This window comes from Lotus japonicus, chromosome 5, assembly GCF_012489685.1.
Source record: "Lotus japonicus ecotype B-129 chromosome 5, LjGifu_v1.2".
NCBI lineage: Eukaryota > Viridiplantae > Streptophyta > Magnoliopsida > Fabales > Fabaceae > Lotus > Lotus japonicus.
Genome location: NC_080045.1, coordinates 43,109,005 through 43,123,712, shown reverse-complemented (window position 1 = coordinate 43,123,712; position 14,708 = coordinate 43,109,005). Strand labels below are relative to the sequence as shown.

Sequence of the window (14,708 nt, the reverse complement as noted above, 5' to 3'; positions counted from 1 at the left end):
AATAATTGTTTGTTGGCACCTCAAAAATGAGGTGGAGAAGGAAAGAGATAGGAACAATGGAAAAAATAAGAGAGAAAAAGTATAAGATAAGACAGATGATAAGATGAAAGAGATAAAAATAAAAATTGGCGGAAATAAAGTGTATAAAAAAGGAGGTGTGAATATATCATTATTATAAAAAATCCTTCATTATTATAACAAAGTTTTTGTACTGAACATGTTCATTTCTCAAAACATATACATCCCCATATTACTTCCCATTCGGTGGAGGTGGAGAGAAAAGAGAACAATGGTGACATATACACAAGAGGACTAGAACAAGCTAGGTCCTTAAAATTTCATATTCTTCATAGAGTAATGATTTGTATACTCTCCTTTTCCACCTCCACCTCCAAGGATTAAGAAGAGAAAAAATAAAAAAGAGTGATATGATATGTGATGTGACAGGAAATGCAGAGAGAGATAGAAAGAAAAATGTGTGGAAAAGAGATGGGAGAGAAAGTGGAGTGTGAGTAAATCATTACTCATTCTTCATACCATGTGTCAAGCACTTTGACACTTGAATGCCACCAATAACTGGAACCACCGAACAAGCATCCATCCCAAGCTGCCACGGGTAAAACACATCCTCCCCTCTCAATTCAACCCTCCCATATATAAAAAGTTCCAAACCCACACAATCCATTTCAATTCGAAGCTCACACTTCAACTAAACTTGTATTTGTAATTTCATCATCATCATGAGCCAAGAACAACCACAACGACCTCGTGCCGAGGACGCCATCAAATACGGCGACGTATTCAACGTCTCCGGCGAGCTGGCATCCAAACCGATCATGCCAAAAGACGCATCTCTAATGCAAGCAACAGAGAATCAAGCACTCGGGACAACCCAGAAAGGCGGCCCCGCTGCCGTCATGCAATCTGCAGCCGCCCTGAACGCCTCCGCAGGCCTCGTCGGCCGTGAAGACATCTCCGACGTGGCCAAGGACCAAGGCCTGAGTGTGTCCGAGGCCAAAGTGGGTGCCAACCGCGTGATCACAGAGTCCGTGGGCGACCAGGTTGTGGCGCAGTATGTGGAGCCAAATGTGCTGATGAATGCTCCTGGTTCGGTTCTGGACCCGGATTCGATAACCATTGGGGAGGCGCTTGAGGCGTCGGCGCTGTCTCCGGCTGGTGATAAGCCGCTGGATCAGAGTGATGCAGCTGCGATACAAGCTGCTGAGATGAGAGCCACCGGGAAGAATGAGATCCAGCCTGGTGGTTTGGCCGCCACGGCGCAGTCGGCGGCCACAAGGAACACTCGGACGCTGCCTCAGCTTCAGAAGACAACCTTGTCTGATGTTTTATCGGTAACTTGTCCATCGTCATAACAAATATGTGTGATTTTGGTTTAATAATTTCTGAAAAATATTTTCCTATATGTATAAAAAATTAAAATTCTGAAAAATGCTCATATAGTGGTTCCAAAAACTTAATAGGAGTTTTTTGATGAAAAAAAAAACTTAATAGGAATTGTAAAATATTGAGGGTTGTAAATATGAGGTAAAATAGTGGTTCCAAAAACTTAATAGGAGTTTTTTAAAAACTTAATAGGAATTGTAAAATATTGAGGGTTGTAAATATGAGGTAAAACATATATTTTATCAGTGTTAATTAAGTTAAAGTATCTACCTCACTATTAAGAGTCTTTTCAAAACAAAACAAAAAGCAAAAGAGTCTAACTAATTGAGTTTTTTTTTTTTTTTTAATTTCCAATAGTTGGGAGGCGAGATCATACTCAAATAATTATATCTCATATTTATTTACTCTGAAGAATATGTTATATAATATTTTATTAAGAGTTTAATGGATATGCACTGAAAGTGTAAAATAATTTTACATAGACATGCAATTGAATTCCGCCAAATCAAAAAATATCTTATTATTTTAATTAAAATTAAAGTCAAATGTAATTATCTCTCCTATGTGACATGCTTTGATTGGATGACTGTGTAAAACTATTTTACACTGTCAGTGCATATCCATTAAATTCTTTTATTAAATTATTTGTAATTCTTCCATGAGTGTTACTTGAATGCAGGATGCGAAGGAGAAGCTGCCATCAGACAAGGCGGTGACACGAGAAGACGCGGAGGGAGTGATTGGTGCAGAGATTAGAAACAAACCGGATATGAGAACCACCCCTGGTGGTGTGGCTGCATCCATGGCTGCAGCAGCCACGCTTAACCAAAACACGTATGTTAGAAGTTAGAACTTAGGACATTTAAAAAATATTCTGGCACTATAATAGAGCAGAATGAGATTTTCTTTTTCTTTTCTTTTTCCTCTATATTTTGCATTTCTATAAATTACATATATGGTTTTGCTTTGTTGTGCAGGAAAAGTGGTGAAACTTGAAGATCAATCCAAGTTTCCGTCGTATATTTGTAGCATGCATCCATGGCAATTGGCAAGCAGTGAAATGAAGTCCCCTCTTGAGTTTGACTTATGTTTTGTTTGAAAAAAGTACAGCACTTCTCGTCTTTTTATATTTCCTTTTTCTTTTGTAGCTTTTATTTTTATTTTCTATTGCACTTCACTTTTTTTTTTTGGTCAAATTTGCACTTCACATATCTTCCCTTTTGTATTTGGGCCATTAATGTGCTTTTAAACATTTCATTTTGTCCTTCAATTCTGCGTATCTTTCTTTTCGTGTCTTTAATTTGGTACATTGTTCTTTAAATTTTTTGGTCGGTCAATGGTCTTTTACAATTGTTTATTTCAAACAAATCGTAGAACAAGTTAGGCCCATACCAAGCCCTATATTGACCCATATAATTATTGTCCCAGAAGAGCATCTCAGAAGTTTCTTATTAAGCCCTATAATTACTTTGGATCCAAGAATTACGTTTTCCTTTTGTATTACCATCGGTGCGAATTTGGTTTTAGTTTTTCTTTTGCAAGTGAATAATGTTAAATGAAACATTTCTATTCCACGTCCTGACGTCCTCCTTCACCTTCATAAATATGAAGATAAATAAGAGAAATAATATAATACCAAGAGAGTAAAAAGAAAAATGTTTGAAAATGAGATGAGAGAGAAAAAGAGTCTGAATGAATCATTACTATTTGAGAGTATTGATCGTCACCTAATGATATTATCCACCACACAATGAAATGGAATACAAAAAGAAATTTAATTCTATATGACTTGTGAAGCTCCAAAATTTAAGTTTATTTGGTCCCTAAAGTCCGCAGCAATTTGGCGAGGATGATAAGAAAATTAAATATCTCAGTAACTTCTTGGCCTCCTCAGAGAATGATTCCTCCTTCTATCTTGAGAAGGAGCCAGGAGGTGGAGTATAGCAATAAAGCGAACCCTAATATGTAATAGATCACTCAACTCAAGTGATAACTTTTAAGGCTATAGAAGATGAGTGCAATAAATATTTTCCAGGAGCCAAAATGAAAAGAGAAAAAGTTTGATGCACCGACGGTGTAAAGTTTTTTTACACCGTCAACCAATTAGATTTCAAGGATGTGAGAAAACCTCTCTTTTCATTTAATTTCTTTAATTGACATGTCACATCCTTAAAATTTGATTGGTTGACGGTGTAAAAAAAAGTGCATCAAAATTAAACTCAAATGAAAAAAGATATAGTTTGCAATTAACAAAAAACTTATTTAAGCCAATGAATTATTAAATATCTCACCGTTTCGGATTGAGATTGTTGATCAAAATGGACTAGTTTTGAAACACATCGGTTACCTTGATTTGTTGATCAAAATGGACTAGTTCTGAAACGACATCAACCTCACTATTTATCTTGATTTAGACATATGTGAAGCCAACCAACATCTTCAAAGTTATAAAAGATGATGTTGCGCTCGTTAATTTGCATGGTAAACGCCAAGGCTAATGCAGTGACCTTTAATTTAGGTATAAGCTACATGAAAAAAATCCGAATTTAGCCCTATAAAGATGATCACGTATATACCTACTGCTCTATTTTTTTTATAAAAGAATTCATTTACTACAAAATAATTAGGACACTATAAAATCTTTTTATGGCTAACTAATTACAATCAAGTGCTCGTCATGGATAGAATAGAACTATAAAAGTTGCATGATCAGAGAAGCAAAATTTTATCATATTAAATAATAACAATGCTTAATTAGATGGTGTTGTGCGAATATATATTTTTTTTGAAGACGAATATAATATTAGTATACTGTTCTTGAGTAAATATTGATTATGTGTTGAAATTTAAGTTTGAGTAAAATCGATTAGATATATGTAACTAATATTATCACGTTATAAATAGATAAAAGACCTTGACCGCACGTTTTAAATACAGGGCGTGCAGACCGCACATTTGTGAAACATTAGAGACCCAAATTGAAATTAAGTCAAAATAAAAATATTTTTACTACAAACTTCCTTTAGAATCTTATTTCAAGCTAAATTTTTAACCAATATCAGTTTTACAAAACTTAAGATATCCAAACCTAATAAACGGTCACTGAAAGACACCGGAACATGATGAATAGAAACATCAATTACAATCTAAGTCATATTATTTTAGCTAGTCTAGTTGGATTTGAATTTTGATTAGGAAAAAAGAATTAAAATAAGTCAATGTGACTACTACCTAATCCATGCAAAGACACTCTGTATCTTCCATACTTCCGTTCGTGAAAAAGATCGACCTTGCTGTATCTGGATTATTTAATTCTCCAAATCTCAGTGCAATTGACAATTTTGTTCTTATATATTAATGCCAGAGAGCAAAGCCAGAGATAAAATGATAATTAGCACGCGAGCAATCTGTAAGTACATGTCTATCCTGGGTGTCGAGTACTTGCTGACACTGAAAATCAATCATAGATTAATAATGGCTTAAATAAGTTTTTGGTCCCTAACCTTTACCATATGTTTGGTTTTCGTCTCTCGTCGGAGCAAAGGTGGGCTTTAGTCCCTAACCTTTGTCAAAAGATTTGGTTTTGGTCCCTCCGGAGCTTTGGGTCAACGCCGGAGCTCCGGTGACCCATGTGGCATGGCCACGTGGGATTAATAAGCTGACGTGGAATTTGTTTTTCTTTTAAATTAAAAAAAAACGTTATTAATTTAAAAAAATAAGTTGTTTAAATTCTTAAAAAAAACTAAATTTATTTAACTTTAATCTCTAATGAATAAAAATCAATAATACCCATTTTTTGCAATAACAATCTTTCTCCTGAAAAATTGTTGGAAATTGATATATAGAGAGTTTCTTCCATGTGAAAAACAAATTAACATAAAATCTCCTAATTCAAAAACAAATTAACGTAAATTCATCCTCCACCATCTTCTATCATCTTAAATCCTTGAACTTAAAAATCAGTGTTCTTACTCTTCAACTTCTTCAACTTTTAAATCTAAAAAAACCCAAACCTAGAAACAAAACATTAAAACCCATCCAAACCCAAAACCAAAAAACCCATTCCTATCCCTAAATCCCAACTACATTAAACCTAGCCACCCACCGTTCAGTCTGGATGCCTCGATCTGGTTCCGTAAGTGTTTGGGATGCCTCAATCTGAGGATGAGGGAAGGAGGGTTTGAAGGAGATGAAAACACCACCTCTTTTGAGACGGGCGCGGTGAGATCTTCGATGGTAGCGCAAGGGCCTCACGGTGCGGGGCTGCGCTGCGGTGGAGGGTTTCACGATGGTGGATTAAGTTGGCCTTCCTTATCACAACCTCTTCTCCCAATCGCCTCTCTTTCTCCTCACCCCCTCTGTTCTTTCCATGCTGGTGGTGGGGTTGGGGTTGTTGGATTCCATTGTTCCTGGGGTTTCTCTTTTAATCGTTTTGTGGCTTTGATTTCTGGATATTCTGGTTCATGTATTTCCATACCCATTTTTTTTGCAATAACAATCTTTCTTCTAAAAATGGGTATAATGATTTTTATTTTTTTAGAATTTTAAATAAATTAAGTGTTTTTTTTTAGAATTTTAAACAATTTCTTTTTTTTTTAATTTAAAAGAAAAAAAAAATTCCACGTCAGCTCATTAAACTGACGTGGCCATGCCACATGGACCACCGGAGCTCCGGCGTTGACCGAGAGCTCCGGAGGGACCAAAACCAAACCTTTTGACAAAGGTTAGGGACTAAAACCCACCTTTGCTCCGGCAAGGGACGAAAACCAAACATATGGTAAAGGTTAGGGACCAAAAACTTATTTAAACCATTAATAATTGACTTAAATTGCTTATCAAAAGGTAATTGACTTAAATATAGTTTTAATTTATACTATTAAATATAAGTTTTAGGGCCATGTAATTCGGGGCAGTTCCCGTCAAAAAAATAAAATCGGGGCAGTTTTTTTTTTTTTTTTCATTTTGAAAATTTTAAAAATTAAAATCAATTTTTAGTTTTAAAAATTCAATTTTATTTTTTCAAGATTTTCAATTTAAAAGGTTGTGAAGTGATTATCGAGATTTGTGTTATTATTATGGGAATATCTTTATCCTATTACATCCGTCAGTAGCATTTCATTAAGATCTTTAATTCATCATTCGGGATATTTTTGATTTTAGACATTGGAAGGTGCATGTTAGTTGGGTTCACAGAGAGTGCAACTCGGTGGTGGATTGCTTGGCGAAGCGGGGGTCACAGATGATCGAAGTTGGTTTATCCATTTTTGATAGGCCTGGTGTTGAGCTTAATTGATACCTTCTTGTTGAAGGACTCTCTAGTCGTACCTTAGTTTTTTGTTGTTTTGTTAGTTTTCCGAAGCACGCACCAATTAATAAACTATATATTATATAGTATGGTTATTTCATTTTTTATTACATTCATTCTTTAATTCATCTATTGATCCCGCGCCAAAGTACCCAAAAAAATCTATTGATCCCGTACCATGTACAGATGAAATATGAGTACTTTGTCGATATACATCAAACATTTTCATATTCCCTCTCTCATTTTTTTCTAATCCTAGTTACATTTTAATTCATTTTTTCTAATTTGTTATGCTTTGAATCAATATACCAATACTATTTTAATCTTCCAGATGTATATAGAAAAACATAAAATACAAAATTTTCAAGTTAATTTCCAAATAAATCATTCTAAAACTATTTGATATAAATTTTTATGGCATATTGATATCATTTTAACCGCAAGATATTACATTCATATTTTTATTTTATTTTATTATATAAAAAATAAGCATAATCATTAAAAATAAAAATTTGTCAGTATGCATCTTAATGTTAGAAAAGTCACAATTGACTTTTATTAATTATTTTAATGTCATTAAAAAACATTAAATGCAATATTAATCCATTAATTTTTTTCAAAAATATGAAATTAATTAATATTTAAATTACTAAATATCAGAAAATATAAATATGATGACATCATCTACCTACTAATTATAGTATGAGAGAGAAAACTTATGAAGAAAGATATAGAATGAGGGGGTGACACTTGACGGAGTTGCCACTTTTTAGTTTCGGAAATAATATATAATATGATATGATTATGTAGTATGGTTATTTCAATTTTTATTACATTAATTCTTTAATATATTTGAACCTCAAAATAAAATATTTATATAACTCTTATATATCAATATCGACTTTTACATGCATAGTTTTAAAACTCGGCTCGGACCGGCCGGTCCGACCGGTTGGACCGGGACTCGGTCACCTGACGGTCCGAGCCTCTAATCAGATCGGTTATGCAAGCAACTCGGTGGGAACCGGTTTGACTCGGCCGGTTCAACGATTGAACCGGTGACTCGGCCGGTTTTCGGTCAGACCGGTGAGTCACCCCTTTTTTTTTAATAATTTTTTAATCATCTGTTAATGGGTCAAGCATGGGAGGCCCGGCTACTAATTATTTTAATACAGTGGGCCTTTCTTTATTTTTTTAAGTCTGTTAACAACAATGTTTTTGTTACAGTGGGCCTTTTTTATTTGAATGTTTTTGTTACAGTGGGCCTTTTTTATTTGATTTCTGCTAACAACATGATAAAGTAGAAAAAAAACGTGAAATAATACTTAAAATCCGGCTAGAGGAGGAGTCGAAGACGGGACCTGTAGGAAATAATGGAATACATTTACCACTGAACCATGATGCTATTTGGTTATAACAAACGTTTTAAAAATATATAACTTAAATTTACATTACAATGGATATTTTTAGAATATTTTAATATAGACCAAGTCAAGCAGTCCGCTCATTGACTCACTGGTCCGACCAGTGACTCATTGACTCAGTACCTTGACCGAGTCGACCACCGAGCCGAGTCTTAAAACACTGTTTACATGCCATACATCCAAACATGAGAATACTTCTAGAATTGTTATATAGTTCTTCACACTTTTACATACGATACATGCAAACATGAGAGTGTTCCTATGATTTCTATATAGTGCTTATCACTTTTGCATATAGCTAGTCAAAAAGAATAAATAAGCAACACATCATTGATTAGTTTTATTATTCTGTACGAGCATTGAGACCGTCCATTTCGATATATTTTGTGTTGCCCATTTCCATAAAGTGCGGGAATGCTCATTTTCATTTATTGAGGGCACATTTCTCTTTCGGGGCTCGATCATTTGGTTATTGTACAAAGATAGGAAACTTTGGTTACACTTTGGGAAACCAATTCATAACATAAACACAACCTAACAAAATAAAGTTTTAAAGTATATTAATATTAAGAATCTTCTAAACAATCTAAAACCCAAAAATCAATTTAAATTTACAAACGTACATGTTCCAAGTCATCCTTGTCGTCGCCTTTGATCGTGAATTGCACTTTGGCAAACTAATTCATAACATGATCTAACCGATATATCTATCACATACAGACACAAACTTGCAAAATAGAAAAATCAGTAAAATTAATCTAATCATTAGAAAACATAACACATACAAAATAAACCCACAAATAGGATGCTTATCAAGAAAGAAAAAACAAATAGAATTAATGTATACCACCCAATCCAGCCAAAGGTAGCGAATACAGTGATGACACAAGAGCGGGGCAGACCACCACAATAAGGTGCCACCCGATATTAGCAGTAAGGCGGCAACAACGTAGCAATGGGGCGTCATTAATGGGACGAGAATGGGGCGGCGGGAGAGCGAGAGACTAAGGAAGAGGTTGAGGGTTGCCGAGGGTGGTGGAGAAGGAGAGGGGAGATGAAATAAGTAGAATTGTTGGAGTGGGGGTCGCTAAAAGGAGGGTGATAATGCGGGTCGGAGGAGGGACGAGAGAAGCTCATAGCAGCGAAAGAAGGTGTAGATGAGGGGAGACAGTAAGGGTGGGGGTGGTGGTGCGGAGCGGAGCGGAGGACGGTGATGGGTGAAGGTTAGCGAAGGGTGACAAGGAGGAGTTGCATATGCAGAGAAGGCGGACCGGGGAGAGGGACAGAGGAAGAGAAGATATAATGTAGAGTTTGGAAAAAAATTGGCTGAGGGAGGATTAAAAGGAAACCTCGGCAGAGAAATCAATGGCATTTAGCGCCAGCGATGCCGACGCTCGGGATTCCACTCAAGAAGCAGGTCATACACACGCGAAGTTAGTATCAGACCTCTCCAACACTAAACTGCCTAATTGAAGTTGCATCGAAACATAGCCCTCGCTATTTGTCACAAATCAGATGCATGCATTGGTCGGTGGTTTTAGCGTCAACCTTTACCGACACTAAGATGTTAAGAACCTCCACTAACTACCGTCATTTTGGCCTATGCAAAATTTAAGTATATCTTTTTCTCTTTTTTTCTATTTGTATCAGATTTGCGTCAACCAAATAATTTATCTTCAGAGTAAAGTCAGGCGCTAAATTAATTTGAACGCTAAATCAAACATTCTTGTAGTGAGTTGCATACATCTCTAAAATATATGCTCATGACATATAAACATATATACTATTAAAAAAAAAGTTGAGTTGCATTCATGTGGTGAAAGTGTAATATTCTTTATTTTTTCACTTAACACAAACAATTCAAAAATCTTTTCATTTTTCCTTTATTTTATTTTCCTTCCATCTTCTTTCTTTCTTTTTTCATTTATTTTGATTTTACCCTCAAAACATCACAAGAGTTGATCTATGAGTCACATTATTAGAAATGAAATTCCTTGCTGGACTTTGAAACAAGGAGAGTGGGACCAAACTGACACAAGTCTTTATTGTGATATGTTTGCATGAATAATGAAATGAAAGCCATCTGATACATCACTTTCTTGTGTGTTGATTTACATAGTAGATCTGTGCATGAAAAAGACCAACCATAACTATTCCAGTGCACTTTATAGCATTGTCTTATACTCTTTGGAATCCTTCCTTCTTTCAATGGTTTTATCATGGCCTGGCTACTCACTATTCAGCTTCTATATCCTACATATAAACTATAAAGAACAGCAATTGAAAGCTTATTATACATATTATTGGTTGGTGTTCCGCTTTTTAATATATATACCTCTTTATCGTTCCCCATGTGCATCTTGCTTTCATCCCAAAAAAAGGTGTGCTGAAAACACAAATTGTTTGACTATTCTACTCTTTTACTCCCTCATGTCATGTGACCTTATATCAATGTTTTTAAGAAATACTTTTCAGGCTATTCAATATATGGTATTATTTCTTTCATGAAAAACAAAATGCGTTATACTCCCCTCTCTTCCTATTTATTTATAAGAACTAAATGAGAGCGTAGCTTGATCTTTTTTATAAGAACCAATTCAAATTTTAAAATGCAATAATTATTTTTTGGCAACAATATTCTCATTTAATAGAGGTTTTTCTTTCTTTCCACTATGCAACTCATTAATGATAAATCGAAATTAAAAAAAAAAATAAGTTGGGGTAATTTTGGAAAGTTGAGATAAATTTAAATAAATTTAATACTACCAATCACTTTCTTAAGAGGCGTGAATTGTTAGTTTGGTTCTTAATTATAAATAGGAAGGGAGGGGGTATGTGATATGGTTTAGCTATATTAGAAGCTCCAATTACATAATGAAAGATTCTTCTGAATGTGTAATTTCCCTTCAATATTCTTGGCATCTCACAACTACTCCTATATAATAGTAAGTAGGTTCTCTTGTTCATTTTACAAAGAGATATGCCAAGCACGAGAAATCTGAGGAACCTCAACCTCAACCGTTGTTTCTCAAATTCCACTACTACTCCTGAATCAAAATCATCCCCTCCTAATAAAAACCCCATTGCTACTATTGAAACCCCCTCACACCATTCTATTCATCACAACACTCCATGTCCATCACCTTCAATTATGATAAAAAACTTCAACTCTCTCTATGACCCTTCCTTAACCTTTGACAACTCTTTCTACTCCTCTTCCTTCTCCACCACCATCACCACCTCTACCGAACTCGAGGCTGAACCCGAACCTGAACCCGACTTAGCCGCCGCATTTGCCTCGAAACGCTTCTTCTTCTCCTCCCCCGGGCATTCCAACTCCCTCATGAAATACACAAACACCAAAAAAATCATCCAACATTCTTCACCATTGACAACCATCAAAGATGAGCCCAATGGTGAAGATGAGAAGACAAAAAAGAAGAAGAAGAAGGTTGTGTTCAACGGAAGCGTGGCGGTCCCGACATACTCTCCGGACCCTTACCTGGACTTCCGGCGGTCAATGCAAGAGATGGTGGAGGCGCGGCCAGAGTTGATGATGGATGTGAAGTCCAATTGGCACGTTTTGCACGAGCTCCTTATGTGCTACCTTGCGCTGAACCCCAAGAGCACACACAAATTCATTCTTGGTGCATTTTCTGATCTTCTTGTTAGTCTCTTGCCCTTCTAAAGATCCAGGTAGGTTGTGGTGGTGCTGAGATATGGGTCAATGTTGAAATTTGGATATTCTTGAGGGATATAATTAATTAATTAAAACTCAGAATTGAAACATGTAACGTGGTTCCAAATAATGATTGTCTCTCATCAATTGATATGCTAGTGCAACAACTGCATTCACATTAATTATTTCTTGGCTAAAAAGCAATTTTGGTCCCTGATGTTTTAAGTTTGTGCAAATTTTGCCCTTACTTTATTTTTGTCGATGTTTCTACCCCTCATGTTTTCAAACAGTGCATTGTCTACCTCTCCGTCAGTCAGACGTTAAAAAACTAATGAAATGAGCTGATTTGGCTTTTTTAAAATATTTTTTGGACCTATCACGTGAAAATTACAAGTGAAATTGGAAAAAATGGGCATGAGAGATTCAAACTCAAGACCTGTAAGTAGAAAAACATGCATTTAACCAGTTCAGTTACATACATAATTGATATATACATCAAACAAATTTAATTCATATCATTTCCTTGATCATCATCAACTTCATATACTCCTCTTCATCTCTCCAATCCACTCAGGAACTTCTCCTGAGAAAGCATGACTGACGGAGGGGTAGACGGTGCACTGTTTGAAAACATGAAGGGTAGAAACGTCGACAAAAATAGAGTAGGGGCAGAATTTGCACAAACTTGAAACATCAGGGACCAAAAATGCTTTTTAGCCTTATTTCTTCGTATGGAGTATCTATTAACTAGTAAATAGTACCTAGACTATGTTTACATATCAGTTGGTACAATATCAGTTGGTCCAACTGCTGATTGATTATGTGCACTCACAAAATCTCTGTATTCATGCATTCACGATATTTGAACTGTTTGATGATTGACTCATATTTTTCATCAAATCGTACATCAGACATTAGATGGCTCAGATTCATTAACTGTGTAAATCTACGAATCACTTAGTGCTAGGAATCCATTTCTTACGGTTCCAAATTGAAGTTGGCATGCACTTTTAGATGAAAAATGAATGGAACTCTTCTAATAGATTGGATGTAGTTTGTCCATGTTGCAATATTGAAACATGTATATGCATGTTTGAAAGTTATTTTATAATTTATTCTAAAGTCGTAACTAATTCTAGGAAAAAAACTCTCTCAAATAGCATTAGAGATTCAGAATTAATACTTCATATGTTCTCTATTATAGCTCACTTTTAGCTAGTTCTTTGTAATTTAGAAAAATTGTTAAAATTAATTAGTAACCATAAATTTGTCATTTTTTAAAAAACTTTTCAAAATTACCATCATCTAAAATTCTCTATTTATATTAATGTTTCACTATCTTCAAATGGTAATAAGTGTCTTGCAAATCAAGAATTTTTTTCTTTTGGAAACATAGACATTTTGGTTTCTTTTCATTGAGGGTGGAGAACCCCTCTATACTCTAAGTTGGTCCCCTCAGGCTCAGCCCTGCATTCATTGTCCTCTATTCCGTCCATCACCATCATCCTTATCATTAATTAATTATTAATTCCATTTTATTTTCCATTTTTTAATGTTATATATAAAATAAATCTGGATTTATCTTGGACAAGGAGCTTTCTGGGAAATGTCTTGAGATCGAGTCATGATATACTGTATCACTAAAACCCTCTCAATAATGCTTCCCCAGCCTTAATTTTTGTCTTATTTGTATATATCACAATCCCAGTTAAGTTCCATCAAGGTTCTATCTTCTATGCATTTAGCGGGTACCAAATTCTACCTATTAGATCTTGATTCATAAGTTAACTCCCTAAAGTCTTCATTGTGATGTAGTTAATTAGTATAATAATTGTTAGTTAATTATAATGGGTTGATTGGATTTGATAATGTTAATTACTGTTGTTGACTGATCCAGGCAGAGAAAATAGTGACAAGTCCATATCAATAAACAAGTACATCTCATCACTTAATCGGTGTTTGATTGTGCAGAATCGTTGCATACAGACAATGAGTGGCTCAGAAATATCAGTAAAATAAAAATTGGCAAACAGACAGAATCAAGGAATCTTAATCTTGTGTCCCCTTCCATCATTTTTATCGCTAGCTGGATTCTTGATTTTTCTAATGAGATGCTTCGGATAAGCCACGCTGCAGATTCATTCAATAATTTTTTTGGGATCTTTAGCTTTTCTTTTTCCATTTATTAGCTATAGCAATTGTGACTTTGAGACATCCTAATAGTATTTCGATCTACCTTTCCTTCTTACATTTTTTACTTCTTTCTTCCTCTAAAACACTCTATTGAGAAAATTTAGAAAAAATCAAATTACACATACGTGATATACATTACAATAAGGGATTTTTCAGAGGTAAATTGTCGACACAACAGCGACCCAAAATATTAATTTTAAATTATGTTTCACTTAAAGATAGTGTCGGTCCAGCTGACGCTAATTATCATTGGCTCACCTGCCTTTAACATTGGTTCTTGATCGACGTTTGCCAAATTAGCATCGGTTCACTAGCTAGCCAAATTAACAGGTTGTGACCCAAGCTAATCCAAAATGGACTCAGACTCAACTCATTTATTTGGCCTAAAAGTTTGTCCCAGCCTAACCTTCCATGATATATCCGCAAGTTTAGTTTAATAAGGGCTCTCTTCTCACATGTTTCTCCCAACTAAGTTATGTCCTTACATTTTATCCAGTGCCTGCGTTCCCACAACTATCGTTCGACCGCAGCACCCCGCACCATTGCACCTCACCCTGCACCCACAGTCCGGGAGGTAGTGAAATGCAGTTCTAAAATTATGGTGATTTAATTGTTTTCTCAAAACACAAGAAAGGATGGAGCTTGACGACCATACAAAGGAACTAGCATGGAAAATGTGGAAAGAATAAGACAAGCAATAGAT

At 35.2% G+C, this 14,708-nt stretch overlaps 2 protein-coding genes across 3 annotated transcripts; both read left to right on the top strand.

The window, feature by feature from the left end:
- The first annotated feature begins 254 nt into the window (after positions 1-254).
- Positions 255-2,753, top strand: LOC130718712 (late embryogenesis abundant protein D-34-like). The gene is made up of 3 exons (XM_057569345.1): positions 255-1,352; positions 2,084-2,238; positions 2,382-2,753. The coding sequence occupies exons 1-3, from the start codon at positions 741-743 to the stop codon at positions 2,398-2,400; spliced, it is 786 nt and encodes a 261-aa protein (XP_057425328.1). The 5' UTR covers positions 255-740; the 3' UTR covers positions 2,401-2,753.
- Positions 2,754-11,026: 8,273 nt separating this feature from the next.
- On the top strand, positions 11,027-14,062 carry LOC130720613 (transcription repressor OFP16-like). 2 transcript variants are annotated; one of them, XM_057571281.1, is made up of 2 exons: positions 11,027-11,829; positions 13,710-14,062. In XM_057571281.1, exon 1 carries the CDS (start codon positions 11,114-11,116, stop codon positions 11,819-11,821), a length of 708 nt encoding a protein of 235 aa, XP_057427264.1. In that variant the 5' UTR covers positions 11,027-11,113; the 3' UTR covers positions 11,822-11,829; positions 13,710-14,062. The 2 variants fall into 2 exon arrangements, with proteins under 2 accessions (XP_057427264.1, XP_057427263.1); XM_057571280.1 differs by having other exon boundaries at positions 11,028-11,829; positions 13,784-14,062.
- The last annotated feature ends 646 nt before the right edge of the window (positions 14,063-14,708 follow it).